The sequence below is a fragment of the Heptranchias perlo genome, chromosome 1 (assembly GCF_035084215.1).
Source record: "Heptranchias perlo isolate sHepPer1 chromosome 1, sHepPer1.hap1, whole genome shotgun sequence".
In the NCBI taxonomy this organism is placed as follows: Eukaryota; Metazoa; Chordata; class Chondrichthyes; order Hexanchiformes; family Hexanchidae; genus Heptranchias; species Heptranchias perlo.
In genome coordinates, this window is record NC_090325.1 from 192,222,649 (window position 1) to 192,243,189 (window position 20,541).

At 45.6% G+C, this 20,541-nt stretch overlaps 1 protein-coding gene across 2 annotated transcripts in view; it reads right to left on the reverse strand.

The window, feature by feature from the left end:
* The window catches only part of LOC137330387 (netrin receptor UNC5C-like), a 341,615-nt gene that overhangs the window by 54,863 nt on the left and 266,211 nt on the right, over positions 1-20,541 (reverse strand). For both annotated transcript variants that reach the window (XM_067994493.1, XM_067994492.1), the window contains exons 5-7: positions 13,254-13,434; positions 8,030-8,197; positions 871-1,035 (exon numbers count right to left, since the gene is read on the reverse strand). In XM_067994493.1, coding sequence (XP_067850594.1) covers positions 871-1,035; positions 8,030-8,197; positions 13,254-13,434 — 514 coding nt within the window. The remainder of the gene's footprint in view (positions 1-870; positions 1,036-8,029; positions 8,198-13,253; positions 13,435-20,541) is intronic.

Below are 20,541 nucleotides of genomic sequence, written 5' to 3' on the forward strand. Positions count from 1 at the left end.
AAGGAATGATTCATGATCGAGAGGTCCCAGCACGGAGCTCCCCTCGAGAAATCACGGGAGAGCAACCCGTGAGGTGAATCCCCACCATGTACCAGGATGCACTCCCCGGGAGCGCCAGATCGCAGTGCGACCCCCTTCGAGGTTCAAGGCCGCAGTTTTCAAAATAGGCGACTATTTACTTTCTTATATAAAAAAGAATGTCAGCAGTGGTTCAGTGGGTATCACTCTCTCACCTCTGAGTCTGAAGGTTGTGGGTTCGAGTCCCTCTCCCTCTCTAGAGACCTGAGCACAGAATGCAGGCTGACACTCACAGTGCCAGTACGGAGGGAGTGCTGCACCGTTGGAGGTGCCGTCTTTCAGATTGGAAGTTAAACCGAGGCCCTGTCAGCCCTCCCAGATGGACGTGAAAGATTTTGTCGCACTGGTCTGAAGAAGTGCAGGGGAAGTTCTCCCTGGTGTCCTGGCCAATATTTATCCCTCAACCAACATCAACGGAACAGATGACCTGGTCATTTATCTCATTGCTGTTTGTGGGATCTTGCTGTGTGCAAATTTGGCTGCCACGTTTCCTACATTACAAACAGTGGCCACACCTCAAAAATTGCACCACTGAGTGCAAAGGGCTTTGGGACATACTGAGGTCGTGAAAGGCGCTATATAAATGAAAGTTCTTTCTTTTTTGAAGTGTTGACAAGTAGCAGAAACACAGTGGACAAGGATAAGAATGTGCAAGGGATGATAATATTAGAATAGGGTGGGTGGGGAGGTGGGTGGGGGGGGGTTGATATCCTTCACCGGCACGGAGAGGGTTAAACGCGTGAGCATTTCAGTTGTCGCAGTCAGGGTAGGATCTCCCGGTTCCTCACTTACTTTGCATGCATAGGCCGTCGGTGCAGTTTTTGGAGTCTAACACCAGTCCTCGGCAGTCCTTGCCGCCGGTTTTAGGGGCGGGGGCCGTGCACTCCCTCCTCCGCCAGTGCATGCATTCCGTCCCACAGGCTGACCACTTGCTCCACTCCGTCCACCCACCATCAACTACAGTTCGACAAGAGAAAAACATCAGTACACAAGTATGCAAGAAGGAGGGGGTGGTGGGGAAGTGGGGCGGGGGGCGGTGGGAACGCGCATCAGCAAACCGTCAGCTGCGTCTTTGCGGGGGGGGAGGGTGGCGAGCAAGGGAGGTAGGGAACGAGATCTGCCCGACTCCGGGGGGGGGGGGTGGGAGGGGGCGTTGGGGGGCTCGCAGGTCCTCAGTAAGAAATCGCTTGTGGAGTTTTGTTTCTCGGGCGTTTGCAGAGGCGAGCGGACTTCGGACTGAAACGCTAACGATGCCCATATTGCACGGAATCGACTCAAGAATCGGTCAGTGAATAAATTTGGAAAGCTTTGCGTTGACACAGCGTTAGATTTAGTGCCTAATAAAGGAATCGTAATGACCATCTGCTGTAACAGTGCTGGGTGCAAATGGTGCAAATTTAAGGATCGGCTCCTTGGGGGTAATTTTGACTTTTGGCGATAGTGCTAAAACGGGGAATATCGGATTTCCCGCCCATTCTACACCTCTCCCGATTATCCGTTCAAATCAGATGCATATCGGACGGCCGATCCGATTTCCTCCGATTCACACAATATGCAAAACTTAAAAGGACTCTCTGGTGTCGGACTTTCCCGCCCAAATCACAGGCAGAGAGCGGTGGCAGGCCACCTGACTCTCAGACTGGCGCCAGCGCCTTTCTGGAGCAATGGCGGTCAGCACAAAGGCGCCCTGCCGTCAACTCTCCCACCAGCTTTCCCGTCTTCCCCGTGCGGGAGAACGGCCCGTGGGGCTCAACTCGGTGCTGGTCTGCAGGGATGCGGCTAGGGGTCGGGATTTCAGCAGGTGCTGAAGATCGAGGCTGCGTCGCACTGCCTTTTGCTGCTATGTTTGGCCCTCCAACCTGTATTGTTAAGAAAAAGGAAGATGTATCCCAGATACAAGGTGCCTAGTGCATTGCATCGAGGACATAAAAATCAGAGAGAAGTCGCTTTCTTGTACTGATATGCAAGAATTCTTAATATAAGTACTTAAATCAATTGATACAAGTAAATGGTGATCTGTCCTCCCCTCTCCCCTTGCAGCTATTTGGGCGCCATCTTGAAAATCCTTTCAGTGGAAATTAAGAGATTCAGAATCGGATGTACCTCAGTCACAGAAATGGAATGAAGCTACATCATGGGTCAAGGTAGAAGTCCCATGAATTTGCTTCTTTGGCCTAACCGGAGCAGATTTTCGAAACAGAGGCCACTCATTTCTGAAAAGAGACAAGGGGCTGCTCACCCGAGCTGTTAAATGGCACTTCACCATCCTAACACCCCCTCATGGTCGCTCGGAGTTCATTTAAAAGAAGAACCCTACGCAGTCGGTATCCGCAGAACTCATTCCACGATGCACCACCTGCACCCTGTAGAATCATAGAATTGTACAGCGCAGAAGGAGGCCATTCGCCCATCGTGCCTGTGCCAGCTCATTGAAAGAGCTAACCAATTAGTCCAACTCCCTCTGCTCTTTCCCCATAGCCCTGCAATTTTTTTCCTTTTCAAGTACATATCCAATTCCCCTTTCCAAGTTACTATTGAATCTGCTTCCACCGCCCTTTCAGGCAGCGCATTCCAGATCGTAACAACTCGCTGAGTAAAAAAAATCTCTCCTCATCTCCCCCCTGGCATTTTTTACCAATTATTTTAAATGTGTCCTTTGGTTACCGACCCTCCTGCCAGTGGAAACAGTTTCTCCTTATCTATTCTATCGAAACCCCTCGTAATTTTGAACACCTCTATTAAATCTCCCCTTAATCTTCTCTGCTCTACGGAGAACAATCCCAGCTTCTCCAGGCTCTCCAGATAACTGAAATATTGCGTTCCAAAATATTTCACTGATAACCCCCACCATGCATCCTATCCATGTTTCTTGAGGGTTAGCGAAGGAAACGTTTTCAAAGTAAGAAATGACCTTGTAGCAAACAATCAAAAGAGTAGAATTTCCCACTGGCAAAGTTCATGTACAAGTTCGGACTTTGCTCACACAATAGGGGTGATTCCACGGTCTGGCACGCCCAGAAGGGAGCGCAGGTTGGGAAACCATGGGCACACAGGCCGGGATTTCTCCGACACGTTTCTCAAGAAAGTCAGTCCCCACTGGGATCGCGGAATCACCCCTTACATTTCCTATTGCGACCTCCGGACGGAGGTGTCTGCATGTTTATTTTAAACAGATTGATGCCTTGGTTAAAAAAAAAACAGCGCGCACAGGAATGGGTCACAAGAGCATTAAACATTTGTACATGGTCTTCGCCAATCAGACGTTCTACTGTCATGTGTGCACAAATGTACCATGATACCCTGTTCTAAGTTGTCTAACACAAGTTAGGGGCCAATGAAATCTACTCAACTCCAGTCTCGCAGACTCGCAAGAAGCAACCGCTTCTAAAGTTTAAGGTCAGCTCTGTTTTCCCAGACATTTGCAGAGATTATAAATAATTTCAGATTAAAGCATTTAGGCTCAATGATGCCTAAATTGTACAATTAAATTCAAAAGGGACTTAATTAAATAAATAAATATGCAAGTGTTGTATTCGTATAATGTTCAGATTTAGTGCTCAATATAAACGTGACAGGAAATTGCTAGCATTCCTAATGAACCTCCAGAGCAAAATTGGAGATAGTGGATAAAAATGGTGGCAGTAGTCAATTTCCCACAGGCCAGGGTGAGCAGATGGAATTCAGCCTCCAGTTTAAAGTTCTACATTCTGCCCTTATTTTCATGTAATATTACGATGATATTATCTCTCTCTATTTATCCATCCATCTTTCTATCTATCTATCTCTCTCTCTTTCTCTCTATTATCTGGCAACCTATCTATCTATCTAGCTCTCTCTTTCTCTCTATTATCTATCTATCTGTTCTTTCTCTCTTTCTATCCATCTATCAACTATCTTTCTCTATCTATCTATCTCTCTCTTTCTCTCTATCATCTATCTATCTATCATCAATCTATCTATCTATATATCTCTATCTATATCTCTATTTCTATCTAGCTCTCTTCCTTTCTATCATCATTCTATCTATCTATCTCTCTTTCTATCATCTATATCTACCTATTGCTCTTTTTCTCTCTATTATCCACCTTTCTCTCTATTTATCTAACTATTGCTCTCTTTCTCTCCACTTATCTATCTATCTCTCTCTTTCTCTCTATCATCTATCTATCTCTCTATCTATCTACCTCTTTCTCTATATCATCTATCTATCGCTCTCTTTCTATCTATTATCTGTCTTTCATCTATCCATCTATCTAGCTCTATCTATCTTTCAATCTATCTCCCCCTTTCTCTCTATCATCTATCTATCTATTGACCATCTATCTATATCTCTCTTTCTCTATTATCTAGCTATCTCTCTCTGTCTATCTATTTATCAATCTCTATCTATCTGTCTATCACTTTCTTTCTCTCTATCATCTATCTATTTAGCTTTCTTTCTATCTTTCTATCTATCTATCTGTCTGTCTGCCTATCTATCTATCTTATTTATAATGGAAATCACCTATGTAAACTTGTCACCCTGTAATCTGCCCATCGGGTAGCTTTTTTTTGCAAATTGCCCAAAATGCTTTTGGAAAACTTTTGGTCTGCCATTTGTGTCCCCAGTATTTAGGTGTTCAAAATAAGAGTTTAAACAAAATTTTAAAAATTAAAAACTATATATTATATATATGATTATATTATAATATATATAGTTGGTGATCGAGACCATGGGAGAATGCAAGGTCGAGGGGGTGGCCATGAATATGGGTAGGAGAGTTTATATGGAGGGAGAGGTTTAAAGAGGACAGGAGGGAAGTGAATTTAGAGGAGAGAGGACAAGGGGAACGGAGATGGAGACTGAAATCACAGAGGATGAAGAAGATTCTCAGTGCAGAGGCTGAGGGAGGAAAAGGAGGGAGGCAATCGGGGAGAAATCCGGAGTGGGGTGGGGGAGGGCGGGGGGTGCAGGAGGCAGCAAGGAATTTAAAGAACAGGCGATATGGGTGGAATAAAGTGAGGAGCTCAAAGGATGAGAAGGTACCGGAGGAGTAGGAGGAGCGACCAAGGTGGGTTGGGCAGGGCAGGTGGTAGACAATATAGTCAGGCAGGGAGGCTTCGGTAAGGGGGCAAGGTGTCACCACCTGTCAGCCAAGTTTCAGTCAAAGCCAGGATGTCAGTGCAATCGTCCACAATAAGGTAGTGGATGCCAAGGGCCTTCTTCGCAAGTGAACGGTCGTTCTGGAGGGAAAGCAGAGAGGGGCAGTGATAGTTTATCCACCGACAGAGTCCTAGGGGTCAGTGGTGGGTGGAGTGAGTGGGACGGCAACGAGGGTTTAATATTACAAGTATTACAAGTCAATAAGTGTTACAAGCCAATAGTCCAGTACAAGTGTTGCAACTCAATCATCTAGGATAACAATACAATAGTGCAGCATTGCAGGACAAGAGTGTAGTGTAGCATTATAAAAGGCAGAGACTGATTTTAGTATCCAGTGTTGGGACCAGTGGGAGGTGAGTACAGCAGGAATAGCACCTGCCTGATATGAATCATCTCCATTCCAGCGGAGTTTACAGGTTCAGCCTAAATAACATAAAGTGGACGAACTGCAGGAGTGAGAAAAAGCCTGTGATTGGCGGCCTGCTCTTTTGGAGAGGTGGGCGGGAACTATTAGCTGTTGAGGTCTGAAATGCCCACAGACAGCTTAAAGGGGCACCGTTGTCCAAAAGTGTGCAACAGTGCAGTAGCAGGATTGTAAGTGAGCAGCTCCGTAAACGAACGGCTTGTTTCTCAAACGGGACAGTGGAAATTTTATTGTAGCAAGTGGGGCATAGAGCGGAGATCCTCTTCCCTCTGGATGGTTGCCAAGGCTGTCCTACTCTGGCAGTTGAATGGTTAATCTGCACCACACAGCAAAGTTGTGTGGCGTGCAACAAACCACACTTTGGCTGACCTGGAGGAAGCTCCCAGATATATCAATGTATCTGAGTCTCTCCTTCACCATTCCTATCGTGTGTTCAATGATGGTTCTCATTGATGGATGGACCTCATTAGATCAGCGTTCGTCAGGAGTCTGCGAATACTGGATGGGTACCAAAAGCTAGGGCTGTAGTGGGCAGCCCCTAATCTCCAAGGAGCTACTGTTGCACTTTGTTCCAGGGTCAACAATGGGTGGTGGGGTGGGGGTGAAATCATGGTGAATTGTCAAAAGTTAAAGAGTTCATGACCATTACATGAAGGTAGGTATTGACCTGCATGATCCTGTGCAGACGGTCACGGACTCGTTGCACATTGATGGGAATGGGAACAAGCCCTTGCTGTTCATGGAAGGTCTATTATTGCCGCCTGGAACACGCAGGGCTACACGGATGCAATTTACGATGCCCACGGACTTTGGGAAGTCCTGCAATCTGGGTGAAACCCAAAGCCCCTTAACTGCAGTTTCTGGTTGTCATTGGGAAAAGGATAAGAATAGTTCGCCCGAGCAACCGTCGTCTGCTTTATACTTGCGTGGAGCGCAGATTGACTGATGACGTCGCTAATGTTTCCTGCGGCAGCCTGAAAGAAGCCCAAGGCATAAAAGTCCAGGACTGTGGTAACATTTACAACAACAGGCAGTGTTATGGCACTCAAATATTAAGCCTCGGATCTGTAGACATCCGAGTAATATGGGCATGATGGAGAACAAGTGTAATCTTGAATATTAAGATGCTCCTGTCTATCTCGGACAGGAGCTTCTGCCACCTGTGCAAGTCCCACTGGAAACCTGCATGGGGAAATCCATCGGGATAGATCTCAGCCTATTCTTAAATCATTCGTTATACTTCGTCTGGAGGATACTAAAATCAGCCCCGCTAAGTGTCTTATAACAACTCGATGGTCTAGCGTAGCATCAAAGGTCAATGAGATAGATTTCCATTGTCATTGCCGGGGCGGTAATCTGGTGGAACAGATATAGAAGATTAAGGGGTGATCTAATTGAGATGTTTAAGATGATTAAAGGAATTGATAGAGTAGATGGAGAGAAACCATTTTCTCTGGTGGGGGAGTCCAGGACAACGGCGCAAAATCTTAAAATTAGAGCTAGGCCGTTCGGGGGTGATGTCAGGAAGCACTTCTTCACACAAAGGGTAGTGGAAATCTGGAACTCTCTCCCCCAAAAAAGCTGTTGAGGTCAGAAGTCAATTGAAAATTTCAAACTGAGATTGATAGATTTTTGTTAGGCGAGGGTATTAAGGGTTACGGAACCAAGGCGGGTAAATGGAGTTAAGATACAGATCAGCCATGATCTAATTGAGTAGTGGAGCAGGCTTGAGGGGCTGAATGGCCTCTTCCTGTTCCTATGTTTCTAGATGGCCCGCCCTTTATAGAACTTGCATGATTTTCATTCCATTTATTTTGATGCAATGAAAGTCAGTAAAGGGCGATCTGCTCTGCCAGATTACCGTCCAGTCAGTGATAACGAAAATCTCCCCCAATATCTTGTATGGGCACTGCAAGACAATTGCTTAGCGTTACAAGACAATAAGCGTTTTAAATCAATAGTCTAGTACAGAATTACAAGTCAATATCTCATATAAGCACTGCAAGTCAATTGTCTAGTATAGTATTACAAGGCAACAATCTAGTCTAAGCACTAATCAATAGTCTAGTGTAGACACTACAGGAGAAGAACCAAATATAGACACTGCAAGACAGTGCCTTAATAGAATGATCTTGCACCTAAATGTTAATTCACATGAAATTTCTTTGCTGTTTCAATGGAGGTGTTCCCCTGTTTAATTTAAACAGGTCAATGCGCGCGATGAAATAGAAGACAAAGGAATTTCACACAATCGCATCAACCGCCTTGCACACTAATATTCAAAGAGCCAAATTATGAGGCATTAGCATGGGTATGAGGAGAGAACATTTTCGCGGTACGGTGCGGTGAACGGGCGCGGTGAATCTGGTGAGGTTCACATTTACCGGGGCACATGGTGGTGCAGGCTATTTTCTGGACGCTCTGTCCCTCGCAGAAGGCCCCTCCATTGAGCGGCGTGGGATTGGTGCAGGTGCGCGTACGTTTCTGGTAGCCCCTTCCGCATCGACTGTTACAGATAGACCACTCTGTCCACGTCGACCAGCCACCGTTAACTAGGGGGAGAAGGGAAGTAGACGAGAAGTAATTAAGGCAGCACCTGCAAGGGTTGAGAAACGCAAAGCTCCAATTCAATGCTTACTGTTTCAGATTTAACTTGCACTAGAACTTCCTGATTAAATTATGTTTGACATGAAGTGCAATAAAATGTTGTTAATAAATTACATTTTTCAAACACTGCACATTCTGTGGCTAAACCATTTGAAGGATTTTTTTCTGGGAGGTGATAAAGATGAATATCCTTAATATTAAAATATATTAAAGGAAAAGACTTGCATTTATATAGTGGCCTTTCACCGCCTCAGGACGTCCCAAAGCACTTCACAGCCAATGAAGTACTTTTTTTGAAGTGTTGTAATATAGGAAAAGTGGCAGACAATTTGTGCACAGCAAGATCCCACAAACAGCAATGAGATAAATGGCAGATAATTTGTTTTTTTAGTGCTGTTGGTTAAGGGATAAATAATCGGTCAGGACACTCAGGAGAACTCCCCTGCTCTTCTTTGAAATAGTGCCATGGGATCTTTTGAAATCAATAACCCAATCATCGGCAGCACAAAAGCCCTGTAGTCATTGTGATGGTCAAATCCTTCAGTGATTACAGCCTACAAATTGTGCTGGGCCATTATACTTTTGGCGGCTGTATGATACTGAGCAGCAACTTCAGGGGTTTGTTAGTTGATGCCATTTCTGCCGGCCGAATGCATTTCATTAAATTTCCGCGGGGCTCGTGAGCTGGTGGTTAGTTAATCTCAACGCTATGAATTGGGCTCTTGCTCGTTCCTGCACGCCCGGAATGAGAAGGCAATGGTTGCAGTTTCAATCACTTTGTATGGTCAGAAGGTTAACCATGATGGGGGTTGCTTTCAGTGCTCCCCTGCAAAAGGAAAGAAGATGGGAACTTAAGGAATAGGAGGAGGCCATTCAGTCCCTCGAGCCTGCTACGTCACTGAATTAGATCTGCGCCTCAACTCCATTTACCCGCCTTTGCTCCACGTCCCTGGATACACTTACCTAACAAAAATCTATCCATCTCAGTCTTGAAAGCTCCAGTTGTCCAGCTTTTTGGGGGAATAAAATTCCAGATTTCTACTATCCTTTGTGTGAAAACTTCTTCCTGATTTCACTCCTGAACGGCCTAGCTCCAATTTTAGGAATATGTCCTCTCATTCTTCATTCTCCCACCAGAGGAAATAGGTTTCTCTGTATCTATCCTACTGAATCCTATACCGTTTTTAAACACCCTGATCAGATCACCCCTCAATCTCCTATACTCAAGGGAATACAAGCCGAGGCTATGCAAGCTGTCCTCATAATTTAACCCTCTAAGCCCTGGTATCATTCTGGTGAATCTGTGTTGCACCCCCTCCAAGGCCAATATATCCTTCCTGAGGTGCAGTGCCCAGTACTCCAGATGGGATCCGACCAAGACTCTATACAACTTGAGATAAAAGCCAATATTCCATTAGCCTTTTTAATTGCTTTTTGTACGTGACTACTAGCATTTAATGATTTGTGTACTTGGGACTCCCAAAGCTCTTTGCTCCACTGCAGTTCCTAGTTTCTCATAATTTAGAAAATAGAAGTTCTGCCAGGTGATATTAGATGGCATTAGAGGTGTTTAGTCCCCTGCCTGCTGCTATGTTTCCTATTGCATTAGCAGGCCGGGCACAAATATTTGGCAATGGATGAACATGCAATCAGACAGAACAGAAGGAGGCCATTCGGCCCATCATGCCTAGTGCTGGCTCTCTGCAAGAGCTGTCCAATTAGTCCCCCACTCCCCCCTGCTCTTTCCTCATAGCCCTGAAAATTTTTCCTTTTTAAATACATATCCAATTTCTTTTTGAAAGTTACTATTGAATCTGCTTCCATCGCCCTTTCAGGCAGTGCATTCTAGATCATAACAATTCGCTGCATAAAGAAATATCTCCTCATCGCCCCTCTGGTTCTTTTGACAATTACCTCAAGTCTGTATCCTCTGGTTCCTGACCCTCCTGCCAGTGGAAACAGTTTCTCCCTATTTACTCCATCTAAACCCGTCATAATTTTGAACACCTCTATTAAATCTCCCCTTAACCTTCTCTGCTCTAAAGAGAAGAATCCCAGCTTCTCCAGTCCTGCCTAGTATTGCCCCCTCTCCCAGAGCCTGTAGGTAAGCAGAAGCCAAGATAACGCACAGTATCATCTGCCTCCAGAAGACCTGCAGACAACCTCGAAAATAAGGGGACAACACTGCCAGTGGTCGTCGAGGTGACTAACGTCTTCAGTTTTTAGGCCTTTAGTTCTTTCCTGGTAACTGCAGTGAACATCTGCAGTGCCTGCCAGTTTACAGTCCACAGGTGTAGCAAGAGTGGAGGAGTCACAGATGCATTATTACAGCAGGATCAACAACGCCATCACTTTTCCCACTGCAGGGTTTTGATAGAGCAAATAGGGAGAAATTATTTCCACCGGCAGGAGGGTTGGTAACCAGAGGACTCAGATTGAAGGTGACTGACAAAGAAAACCAGGGGGGAAAGGAGGAGAATTTTTTTTAAGCAGCGAGTTGTTATGATCTGGAATGCGCTGCCTGAAAGGGCGGTGGAAGCAGATTCAATAGTAACTTTCAAAAAGGGATTGGATAAATACTTGAAAAGAAAAAGACTGCAGGGTTATGGGGGAAAGAGCGAGGGGAGTGGGACTAATTGAATAGCTCTTTCAAAGAGCTAGCACTAGGCACGATGGGCTGAATGGCCTCCATGGCTGTATAATGCTATGAACTGCTGGCTTTCGCAGGATCAAGAGTGTCACATCTACACCCATGTTGCCAATCGAGCCCTTGTACACAATGCTGCGTCCTCTACCACCAGAAAGAGTGTTTTTTTTTAAATTGTCCTCAGTGTGGACTTGGTACATAATCATCGGCACAGAATCATGTGGGGCAATGCCTGCTCCCCAGGAAACTCTCACAATGCCATCATTTCAAGGCAATCTTCTGCCCCACCGTTATTTGTAAGGAGACAAAGAGTGGAAGGATACCTCTTGATGACCAAGGCTATCTTGGGCAACCATGGCTCATGACAGCCATGTGCCAACCACAGACAGAAGCAGGGAACAGGTTACCAATGAGGTTTATGCTACAGTCAGAATTATTATCAAACACACCACTGGTATCTTCACATCTCTAGGCCGACTTGGGGCAGTTTTATAATAACAGGCACCCTCTCCCCAGTTTCCTAGGGGTGATTACACACATGGGAGTGATGACACACTGAGTAATGCAGATTTGGGAGTGACTACACGCATGGGAGTGAGTGCACACTGAGTAAGGCAGATGTAAGTGTGATCACACACTGAGTAATGCAGATGTAAGAGTGACCACACACAGAGTAATGCAGATGTGGGAGTGATCACACACAAGGTGATGCAGATGTGGGAGCGACTGCACGCATGGGAGTGAGTGCACACTGAGCAATGCAGATGCAGGAGTGACCATGCACATGGGAGTGACTACACACTGAGTTACGCAGATGAGAGAGGGATCACACACAGTAAATAAGACACAGGAGTGATTATACACAGAATACTGAAGACATGGTTAATTATCCCTTGTATCAATAGAGTGTGTTGGGAAAAGTGTGTAACAGGAAACATCTGATGGGGAAAGTGCTGGAGGAAGTTCACACTACATAAAAGGCATCTAATATATTTTAGAAAGATATATATACACTTTGGAATTCATGGGTCACTGTTATTTACAGCTTGTTTTTCATTTCTCAGCTAGGGGTATCATAATCCATAAAGGGTTCTTGGAGCAATTGTTGCTCAAGAGAGAGATCAAACTCAGGTTACAGTTACAGGATTATTTTAAAAAGGAGACATGCAATATTTTACTGCCTTTGCAGGCCGTGTCTTCAGAAGTGACTAACCACTGTGGTGAGCTGTTAAATAGCAGCTAAAGCAGATCTGCTAAACCCGCAATGAGTGTAATAGATTACAAGTTAAACAAAACCCTTAATCCATTTTCGAAGTAACTCCAATTTACGGCAGTCAAATGTCACTAATGGTGAGTCCCACCCTTTTGCACTAATACGCTAAACTGTGTCGAGACGAAATTGTCAGTATGTGTCATTGTGGATGTGAAAAACTCGGACACCCTCGCAAATATATCCTCACTGAAGGATTAGATTTGTGACATGACATGACAGGAAGACCACAATTTAATTTGTAGCTGATTACCTGGAAATAACACTTCAATGAAATCTACACAATCATTTAATTGAGGCGTTCAGATGATATAATGAACTGAAATGTAATCTCAAGGGGTCATATCTATATATGTATTCTTCTATAATGTAGTAATAGTCTTTTGTATAGCGCACACTTCCTGTAACACTTTCCCTGTCAAATATTCTCCGTAACATATTCTCCATTATATTCTTCTGACCCAAGGGATAATTTCACACATCTCCATTGCTCTGTGTTATCACTCCCGTGTTTACATTACTCTGTGTGTTATCACTCCCGTGTTTTCATTACTCTGTGTTATCACTCCTGTGTTTTCATTACTCTGTGTTATCACTCCTGTGTTTTCATTACTCTGTGTGTTATCACTCCTGTGTTTTCATTACTCTGTGTGTTATCACTCCTGAGTTTTCATTACTCTGTGTGTTATCACTCCTGAGTTTTCATTACTCTGTGTTATCACTCCTGTGTTTTCGTTACTCTGTGCGTTATCACTCCTGTGTTTTCATTACTCTGTGTTATCACTCCTGTGTTTTCATTACTCTGTGTGTTATCACTCCTGTGTTTTTATTACTCTGTTATCACTCCTGTGTTTTCATTACTCTGTGTGTTATCACTCCCGTGTTTTCATTACTCTGTGTTATCACTCCTGTGTTTTCATTACTCTGTGTGTTATCACTCCTGTGTTTACATTACTCTGTGTGTATCACTCCCGTGTTTACATTACTCAATGTGCTGCAGCATTGTGCTGCGTGCATATTGTACTAATCATGCATCTGTCAGTGGTTATGATATCCTCTATGTCGATATAATGTGTTTATTTACCATAGACAATGACAGTAGCTGTGGTGCTTCTCCTTCGGGCCACTATGTTTTTGGCAACACAGGTGTAGTTAGCGGTGTCAGATAGTCGGGCCTGTTTGATGATCAGATTGTGGTCGATGGTCAGGTAGAAGTTGCGATCCTCCACTGAGTCGATGACTTCTTCGTTTCTCAACCACTCCACCTTGAATTTAAGAGATTGCACTGCACTGTGACAATTTGTAAAGTCTAAAAGCACTCATAGCTTCAAGAGTAAATATTACCAGGCACAACACAACTCCATTAAACCAAATATATTCACAGCCTCATCAACAAATGATGTCTTGATGTAGACCCATAGCTCCCATCAATGAGTAGGTGCAGAACGGAGCCATGCAAACCAAGGAAGTCCCAGGTTCAATTCTGGGTCTGTCCTGAGTTGGTTGCTCTCAGCTGGACTGGCAAAAGGAGTGCTACAACTCACTAAACTGCCTCGAGTAATTAAGAAGGAACATGGAGGAGGGTAGGGCTAAATCATCCAGATCCTGATTGAGACATGCTGGAAAGTCATGTGCGTGAATATTTAGCGATAATTGGACGCCATGCCTTCCACAGTCGGATAGCCTGCTAAAACTTACTATTGAGGTTTATTCATAAGAACTATCCACTTGGATGATGTACTGAAGGTTTGCCAGTACCCGTGGAAAAAAACTGTTGGCACCCTTTAGAAAAGGAGAGGTGAAAACTGGGATAGAAGCAGTGGTGGGTGGCTCTAAAGGGACCAATAGTTTTCTGGTGTAATTATTTTTCTTTACAGGGTTAAGAGTGATAAGGAACATTCTCAACGCTCACTTACACTACGTGAAAACAATCGGACCAGAACGCAAACCACAACACAATAATAATCATCCACGTTCGGAAGACATCACACTAATGGTCCGTTACTTTTATTAATGACCCTCTTAACAGTGACCTCTGCTCTGTTCAGGCAGAAAGCCTTTCCTTTCACTGAGCGTGCTCTGTAGCCCACTGGATCATGGCCATGCACGATCTACGCAGCACCCGGCCGTGCCACTGGAACAAGGCTCCACAACGTGGTCGACCTTTTTCACAAAGCTCCCACCTGCATCGAACTAACATCAGCCAGCTTCTACCCAGCACACTGCATCAAAAGCGAGGTGGGCCCCACCACTGATTACAGCACTGCGACTGCATCTGGCCATAATGACTTCTTTCTCAAAGGTTGGAAGCGTTATAAATGCAAAGAGCCAGCAAACTGGTTTTGTTCTTGCTGTACAACAGGAGAGAAGCTTGCTACACACTGGGATGTGTGAGCAGTGCCAAGAGGCCTCTCCCCCTAGCTAATTGCTAATTTGCTCTCTGATTGCTCTCTGTACAATAGCAGCCTGTGTTGTGATGTGTTTATACACTAATTATAAGTCATGGGTGATGGAGTGGGGGAGGTGTTGCCTCATCTGCGATCTCTTAATTCTTTCTTTTGGCAAAGATTTTGTCCGGCAAGTTTGTCCTCAACTTGTAGACCACCAGGACTTTCCTAGGCACCCACCGGAGACACCTCAGGGATCAGCACCGTTGCCACCTGCTGTACCGAGAGCAGCTAGCGAGAGCCCCGTCACGTCATACGTCTCACTGCGCGCACCCTCAGTGGGAACTTGGAGCAGAGCAGCCACCGCAGGCGGGGAGACAGCCGCGTGAGGGCCTTACGCCGGGATTTTCCTCGCGGTTGCTCCCCAACGACAGCGGATCACTTTGGCGGTTACCACGGATAGGCGCCAATCTCCCGCCCATCGGGAGAACCCCGCCCCCACCCTCCACCAAGGAAATTCGCAGTGTCGATGTCCAGCTCTTCCAAGGAGCACTGTAAATGGGAGCTACTATTTTCTTTTGGACGTATCTGCAATCACAGAACTGTTTTTAGCCATTCTTGTTTTGTTGCGTTATGTTTTGACTTTTAGATGACTTAATTTTTCTGCACAATGACCGACTCCAATATATATCAGAAATGAATTCATTTTATTAAGTGTTCATTGTGTATGTGCTAATGTATTTTACTGCCATGTTTGCCCTTTGCCTGTTGTGGATTTCTCCATGCTGATTGTTGGTGTGCTCTATCGCTAAGCGGTAGCTTGACTCATTGGTAGGCACTCTCGTCTTTGAGGCTCTTGGGTTCGAGCTCCATCACAGGCCTTAAGCACATTTTAAACCCCAAGAAGGGGGCGGGTGGGAGTTGAAAATAGTTGTTTTTTTTGGGTCACAACTGCAAAATTTTTGGACTTTGCATTCCCAGTGGGAAGTCTCTACTTTTCTGTGCCGACGTTAAACCCGGAAATAAAGCCGGGTTGAGGTCGCGACCCAAAAAACAACTATTTTCAACTCCCACCCGCCCCCAACCCACCCGTTCTTGGGGGTTATAATCACCCCCATAGTGTAGACTGACGCTTCACTGCAGCACTGAGGGTCAGAAGCTTGTGGGTTAGATCCCCACTCCAGAGACTTGAGCACATAATCCAGGCTAGCACTGAGGGAGTGCTGCACTGTCGGAGATGCCGTCTTTTGGATGAGATGTTAAACTGAGGCCCCATCTGCCTATTAAGGTTGGACGTAACCATCACCCTTGTGCTCACTGACCTGAATTGGCTCCCGGTCCAGCAATGCCTCGAATTTAAAATTCTCATCCTTGTGTTCAAATCCCTCCATTGCCTCACCTCTCGCTATCCCTGTAACCTCCTCCAGTTCTACAATCCTCCGAGATCTCTGCACTCCTTCAATTCTGGCCTCTTGTGCATCCCTGATTTCCTTTGTCCCACCATTGGCGGCCATGCCTTCAGCTGTCTAGGCCTTAAGCTCTGGAATTCCCTCCCTAAACCTCTCCACCTCTCTCTCCTCCTTTAAGACACTCCTCAAAACCTACCTCTTTGATCAAGCTTTTGGTCACCTGTCCTAATATCTCCTCATGTGTCTCAGTGTCAAATTTTGTCTGATAATCGCTCCTGTGAAGCGCCTTGGGATGTTTTACTACATTAAAGGTGCTATATAAATGCAAGTTGTTATTGGTGGTGAAAGATCCCATGGCACTATTTGGATGAAGAGCTGGGGAGTTCTGCTGGAGTCCTGGCCAATATCTATCCCTCAACCAACATCACTAAAACAGCTAAGGGGTACCTTTCGACATCGTGCCTTGGGTGGTAACCTGGTGTAGCAAATTACCTGCCTGTTGTAGAACTCACCCAATGCTCATCTCACTGTTGTTCAGTGGGTGAAAATCGGGTGGGCTCTACAATGGGTGGGCAATCTGCTCCACCAGGCAGTAAGGAAGAGAAACTACCTAAGTTATCTGCTCACTTGCCTCATTTACTGTTTGTGGGATCTTGCTGTGCTCAAATTGGCTGTCGCGTTTATTGCAACACAATAGTGACCACGCTTCGAAAGTAATTCATTGGCTGCAAAGCACCTGGGGACATCCTGAGGACATGAAAGGCGCTATGTACATGCAAATTCTTTCTTTGTTACTAAATGCTCCTCTACGTGTGGGAGTAACTGATAAATGCTATGAATCTACAGGGGCAATGTAAAGTCCATTCCCTGTATCAGCGACTTATCCCATAGGACTTCATAGAATCATACAGCACAGAAGGAGGCCATTCGGGCAGCGTGCTTATGCTGGCTCTTTGAAAGAGCTATCCAATTAGCTCCACTCCCTTGCTCTTTCCCCGTAGCCCTGTCAATTTTTCTCCTTCAAGTATTTATCCAATTCCCTTCTGAAAGTTACTATTGAATCTGCTTCCACCGCCCTTCCAGGCAGCGCGTTCCAGATCATAACAACTCGCTGCAGAAAAAAAGATTTCTCCTCATCTCCCCTCTGGTTCTTTTGGCAATCACCTTAAATCTGAGTCCTCTGGTTACCGACCCTCCTGCCAGTGGAAACAGTTTATTCCTTATTTACTCTATCAAAACCCTTCATAATTTTGAATGCTTCTACTAAATCTCCCCTTAACCTTCTCTGCTCTAAGGAGAACAACCCCAGCTTCTCCAGTCTCTCCACGTAACTGAAGTCCCTCATCCCTGGTACCATTCTGGTAAATCTCCTCTGCACCCTCTCTCAGGCCTTGACATTCAAGGACTAGTATCAGTGCCGGATGCCTCTGATATTAAGTGTTGCTGGGGGCTCAGTGGTTACCGTCACTCGTTCGGGGCTATGAGATAGCACAGAATTGCTGCTAACAAGAGTGCCAAACAGCCGCACCAGTGCTACATCACGCAGTGCTACTAGCGCAGAACAGAAGGCACCTAAGAGGATTCACAATCCCTCTGCAGTGGTCGCATTCTCAAAGCCAGTTGAAGGTGGCCGTTACTGCATTGCGACCACAATGCCTCCAAGGCAGCAACATCCAGGAGAGATGCTCACAGTGTTCCCATTCCCTGTATAATGGAGCCCTTCATTGCGAATGCCAGTGATGTGATAACTGGTGCTGACACGGGAGATAGCAGTGTACGTCTGGGTGCTGGACTTCAACAAGGCACCCAGGCCACCCTCCAGTGTGTGCGCAAAAGAGTCAATGTGTTCCTGCTGCTTTAACGCCTTGCCTTTGAAAAAAGGCTGGTTAAGTCTGTGTCCTCGTACAACGTGCAAGGGCAGGCAGCGCGATGGAACTTCACCCTATACCAACTGGTCCCTCATTAATCATCACTACTTCTTCACCCTGCATTTTCTCATCAATGTCTGCATCTACAGGCTGTGTAACTGTGTTGGCGCTTGCTCTATCAAGTGGTGCGTAGCCGTGTGAGGCTCATTGAGTGGGGCTGGTTCTTCTTGCTCTGTGGAGAAAACAGATGGTACATTCTAAGTATAAAGCACACACGAGTAAAAGATCCCACCGCACTATTTCGAGGGAGAGCAGGGGAGTTCTCCCTGTGTCCTGGGCCAATATTTGCCCCTCACCCAACATCACTAAAACTGATTATCTGGTCATTTAATCTCATTGCTGTTTGTGGGATCTTGCTGTGCACAAATTGGCTGCTGCGTTTCCTACATTACACCAGCGACTACACATCAAACGTACTTCATTGGTTGTAAAGTGCTTTGGGACATTCTGAGGTTGCGGAAGGCGCTATATAAATGCAAGGTCTTACTTTCTTAGCTAAATTCTCGTCATGTCTCTCTATGAGTGCAATAATTTTGGATATATCTTTTACAATCACAGCTTGACTATCTTTTGCTGCGAACCTAATTTACAGTAACGTTCATGCTTCTACCTTGATGCTTCCCTTTGAGTCATGCCCTTTCTCCAGGGCCTCCTGCCCGTGACGGGCAATGTCGCAGATGGCAATGTGACACTGGCAGGAGGCCCTGGAGAAAGGGCATGACTTAAAGGGGAGCATCAAGGTAGAAGCATGCGTGTCTTGTTTTTAGGGCTGCGCCTCCCTCACCAGCCGGGCGCGGTGGCGACCTGCGATGGCGCGTTTCACCGCCTCTTGTACAGACAGGTTCCTCGCTGACGCTGCTTTTGGTCGGGAGCTTTTTTTTAAAAAAAACTGCAATTGGACGTGCCACAGCTGGGCTCTTGGGTGTTCTGAGATTTATAGGGGGTGAAGGGGGCCGGCGGGGGGGGGGCGGGGTTAAGTAGCCCATTAGGTGCTTTAGAAGAACGATAGGATCATTACTGCAGACCTGAGTGGATTGGCTGTTCTTTGTTGCCATTAATCAAATTGCGTTTTTATTCTCCTGCAGTCAGTGCTTAGAACGCCATAAGCTGCCACCACTCCCTTCACCATAACAATTCAACCCTTGATGGAGTTGGGAACGAGGAATTGTACGCCTCACAACTCTTGGGCGTCATCTGACGCTCACACTTTTGTTTTCTCTTGCAGCCCTACAAATCCCCAATGGAGTTTTTTTTTTCCCAGAGATCGTTTTTGTGTTCTCTAAGGTTGCAAAGCTCCCGATAATTGGCCTGTAATAACTTTGCCTAATTAAATAATTACCGGTTTGATCAAAAGTTCCAAAATTTCTTTACCTTCCTATGTTCTTCCCTACTTGCTTTTTCCAGGCGCTATTCAAAGCCTGCATGGTGTCTATTGAGAATATATATAAATTTTCTTTATTTGTTTGCCGATTCTCAGTTATTCTTCTTTTATCTTCTTGCTGACAGTTGCACTTTCGCCCTTAAAAGTTGGAAGGACGGTGCAGTAATTTCCTTCAGTTAATTAGAACAAATGCGCCAATTATGTTAATACGTCTCATGATACCGATCAGCAGATAATTAGACAAAACACATCTGTCCTTCACCGAGGGGAAATGAAGGGAAAATGAGTTGTTGTTGAGGTGCAGTATCCTGGGACACTGCCATTTTAAATTGTGTGTTCGTTAAGCCAGTAATTCGTCATTAATTAGAATGGAACATGCCTGCGTTTTCACAGAGTCCAGTAGGGGGCTTCAGTGAGCCAACCCCATTCCGAAGCTCTTGAATGGTTTGGTATAATTCAGCTCAGGCTCACTCTTCTTTCTGCTGTGGCTTGTTCAACGCATTTCAGGTCACTGTTAAGTAAAACCCCTGACGTGCCCCTTTTAAGAAGTGTCAGTGCGCCTTTGACTTAAAGCTTTCTTACCCTGGTCTAAGGGTAACACCAGAGCTGGTACTATTCCCGAGAAATACAATGGTAGTTTTTTGTGAACTGTGTCACAAGCGGACGTGTTTTCATAGCTGTGCCTCGGAGGGGGTGTCCCGAATCTGATCATCTCTTTCATCTCCAGTGCACGCACAGAGGATGATATCGTTCGGATTTTAAAGGATATCATCGTCTTGCACCCAGCCTGGTTTCATAGCAACAGGAAAAGGCCACTCAGCCCCTTGAGCCTCTTCCGCCATTCTATCAGATCATGGCTGATCTGTACCTCAACCCCATTTGCTCGTCTTTGCTCCGTAACCCTTGATACCCTAACCCAACAAAAATCTATCGACCTCAGTCTTGAAAGCTCCAATTGTCCCCCGGACCCCACAGATCCTTTTTTTGGGGAAGAGAGTTCAAGATTTCTGAGTCTAACCGGTCGGGGAATAACCCGCACCCACAGTGCCCGTGACCTTCCGGCCGGTTAAGGGACAGAAAACATGGGCCGCGCAGCACAGTTTCACGATATGCGCTCCCGCACGAGGCTCCCAATCGATAGCGGCAATCAGCAAATTCACAAGCCGATCTATAATTGGAGCTCAGGGTTGGCGATCTCAGGGCCATTTTTGGACAGATCAGAAGGAACAAATAGCTCAAAGAGTTGGTGTCCATCTCTTGAACCCAA